Here is a 3,109-nt window from a genome sequence, read left to right on the forward strand (position 1 = left end):
TTTAAAAGTATAGAACATATATAATATTAAATATGAAGTCCATATAGGTAGTAATAATTATATTTTGTATCACAAAATATTCTCCACCGTGATAACTTCCTACGGCGAGAAAAGCCAATAACGCATTTGCACCACTAGATGGCGTTGCTATTTCATTATTAGCTGTACGAGGAAGGTTAGAATTGGGTCATCATGTTTAACTCTTCTCCCTTGTTGTTTTGTTGTTGTTAGCTTTCTTCTATTTTCAGATAAATAAATAAATAAAAACAAAGAAAGAAAGAAAAGTGCAAAAGTACAAAGCTTCCGTTCAGTGTAACTATTGTTCTAGAGAGATACCGGTAGTGTGTGTCAACATCTAATTCCTGAAATTCCACACAGATCCAAGCGTTTGTTCAGCTTTTGGAAATCAGTTGTCTACAGTCATACTTCCCATGCATTGTTTCACTCTCTAATATGATTCCATAAGGAAAGCTTCTCTGTAAAAACCATGGAAACATCTTCCTATCTTCTTTTTTAAAAATTGTATAGTGCTACCTCAAGAGTGGTAGCTTTAGCTAGGCAGCATACTGTACCTCTATACACTGGTGTCATGAAGGTGACATTTTAACAGGATTTATGAATGATCAGATGCACAGTTTTACAATCACATAACATCCTCTCTCTTTTACACCATTTAGGAAATTCAATCGCTATGAACTGGTTTCTTTGGAAAAATAGAAACACTGAGAGGAAACTCCCTTTGTTTGATTTCCAACCACTCAACCTCAAGATTCATCTAAATACATCCTGTTGTATCAGCATTTCACTGTCATCCAAAGCCAGAAAGTCACGTCAGCATCCCCATCGTCTTCAGAAGAATACGACTAGTTCAAACTCATTCATTTTTCTAGACCAAACACACCACACCAGGAAAACGGTTTCACATTCTTCTTTTTTTTATTTCATTACATAAAAACATACATGTACATACAAAGCAAACTTTATAATAAAGAGTTTATGAAACTCACAGCACATTGTCTGTAGAAATAACACAATCCCTGCAAACATTTACAATTGACTCTAGTATAGAGTTCTGATTATACCTAAGACACGCGAACTCCCAATCCCCCCAAAAAAACAAAAGAAAAAGAAACATCCATATTGATTCACATTTCACACCCCCAGCAGATATGTACACCTTCTTAAGAAGTTTGATTAGTTCTCAAGATTATTAGAAAACATGTGTTTTGCTTTTGGGGAAGGGGGAAAGGGGGGGGGGGGGGTGATAATTGTGTGAGGTGATATGAGACTTGGATACAAAGTTCAGGTTGTGTGTCCACAAAAACTTTTGTTTGGAATGCAATACAAAAAGAAAAGAAAAGAAAAGAAAAGAAGAACAATTCCTCCGACTATCTATAAGGAATCCCAGGTTGTTTTTTTTAAGAGGAAGGCATACAAAGCTGGTAGCTTTCACTTTCCAATCCTGGCTTCTACTTTGGTGTGTTGATTTGTCTGTCCACGGGCCAAAGAATGAGTCTCTGTTTTCTTGCTCATGCAATACTGTTGATCCCCACTCATCTAGGAAACAGTCCACTTTTTCCTCTTTCTTTCTTCAAGCCCTCCTCCTTCTTCTTCTCCTTCTCTCCCAAATACCTATCCCACCCGTTCTGCCCCTCTTGTCCTCTTGCCCGGAGTGAAGTGGAGACATGTGTTTCCCTGCACCTGCGTGGAGAGAAAGGAAGAAAAGTGAAGTCAGATCTCTCACCCTCCCTCTCTCCCTCCCTGCAGAGGGGAGCAGACAGACTGGCGCCTAGCATGGAACTTTCATTAACCCCAGGCAGATAGCAATGAATCCACTACACAATCACTGGCCTGTCTAATTGGCGAGCATAATGAAAGTGGAGGAGTGAAGACTTTCACTTTTAAGCATATCAGTACTTACATTATTCTCTCTGGCATTTATAGATTTATTTGAACTTAAGTAAAAAGGAGTAATTCAAGATATGATGATTTGCTTCAGGGCACATTTGCCTCATATATATATTTATTATATTATTATATATATTTACATATATATATGTATCAATTAGGAATATATACGTACCATAACATGCCATCTCCATCTTAATGGCACAACCGCCCTTCTTCTTTGGAGAAATTGCGACTAATGTCCGCAGTCTGAATGGAGAGGACAGAGAAGAGAAGCAAGTTTCAGAAGCTGGCAATAACAGAAGTATATAATAAATGCCTGAGCAGAGGTGTGACATCGCAGAGCACCATCTGCTGCTGTGTGACTGCGGTCTACAGCAGAACAGCAGCGCGATGCGCGCACGTACGCATGCGAACAAACTTTGGAAAATTCACAGCGCACGGCCTTGAACTTTAAATGACTCTGCAGTCCAGATTCATGCAGTGCAAATAACCAGCAGGCAAATTCCTGCCAGTGATCGTGACGAGTGACTGAGGATGTCGGAAAGCGACCCAGCATCAGCCCGCATCTCCCCTCACCTTTATTGACAAAACCATCTCCGGCGTGGCCGTGTCCTCTGCTTCCAGCGCGATCTGCAGGTCGAAGATGTAGTCAATAACGTGTTGCAGGATCTCCACCTGGCTGACCGACTTGTTCTGCGGGATGCTCGGAACCAGCTCCTTCAGCTTGGAGTAGCAGTCGTTCATGTCGCACAGGGCGCTCACCGGCTCATCCAGACAGGAGTGTTTATTCCGGCTGATGGCGAGGTTCTGCTCCGAAATGCAGCACACGGCCTTGTAGCAGCTCCTCACCGAGCGGACGGGACTGATGGCTTTCATGGTGAAAACGCAGGTGAAACTAGAGCGATTCACTCGGCTTGTAAGATTTCCTGCTGAGGTCTTTTCGATCAGTGTCCTGAACAGCTACAGTGCAGTGACAGCGGCGTACACTTTGGTTTTTATAAGGCACACGCTTGCAGACGCCCCCTTTCTCGTGATTGGCCAATGTAAAGAATAAACCTAATCCCATTGGCTGATACGGAATTGGGGAAGCGTTTGGAAGGTATGAGGAAATAAGGTAGGGATGCCTGAAGGGAATTGTCAATCGATTTTTTAAGCTATCGTTTTCTGATATTGCTCTTTATTTTAAACAGATGAAAGG

At 41.6% G+C, this 3,109-nt stretch overlaps 1 protein-coding gene across 1 annotated transcript; it reads right to left on the reverse strand.

The window, feature by feature from the left end:
* Positions 1 to 912: 912 nt before the first annotated feature.
* id3 (inhibitor of DNA binding 3) lies at positions 913 to 2,893 on the reverse strand. The gene is made up of 3 exons (XM_082516436.1): positions 2,488 to 2,893; positions 2,084 to 2,157; positions 913 to 1,701 (listed from the first exon to the last, which is right to left on the reverse strand). The coding sequence occupies exons 1-2, from the start codon at positions 2,785 to 2,787 to the stop codon at positions 2,104 to 2,106; spliced, it is 354 nt and encodes a 117-aa protein (XP_082372562.1). The 5' UTR covers positions 2,788 to 2,893; the 3' UTR covers positions 913 to 1,701; positions 2,084 to 2,103.
* Positions 2,894 to 3,109: the final 216 nt, after the last annotated feature.

This window comes from Aulonocara stuartgranti, assembly GCF_965226115.1.
Source record: "Aulonocara stuartgranti genome assembly, chromosome: 19".
NCBI lineage: Eukaryota > Metazoa > Chordata > Actinopteri > Cichliformes > Cichlidae > Aulonocara > Aulonocara stuartgranti.

Bases quoted from the DNA above. Each gene is read 5' to 3' on its own strand.
- id3 (XM_082516436.1), bottom strand. From the start codon at position 2,787: ATGAAAGCCATCAGTCCCGTCCGCTCGGTGAGGAGCTGCTACAAGGCC. The intron at 2,158-2,487 runs GTGAGGGGAGAT...CTCTCCATTCAG, and splicing joins AGATGGTTTTGTCAATAAAG to ACTGCGGACATTAGTCGCAA.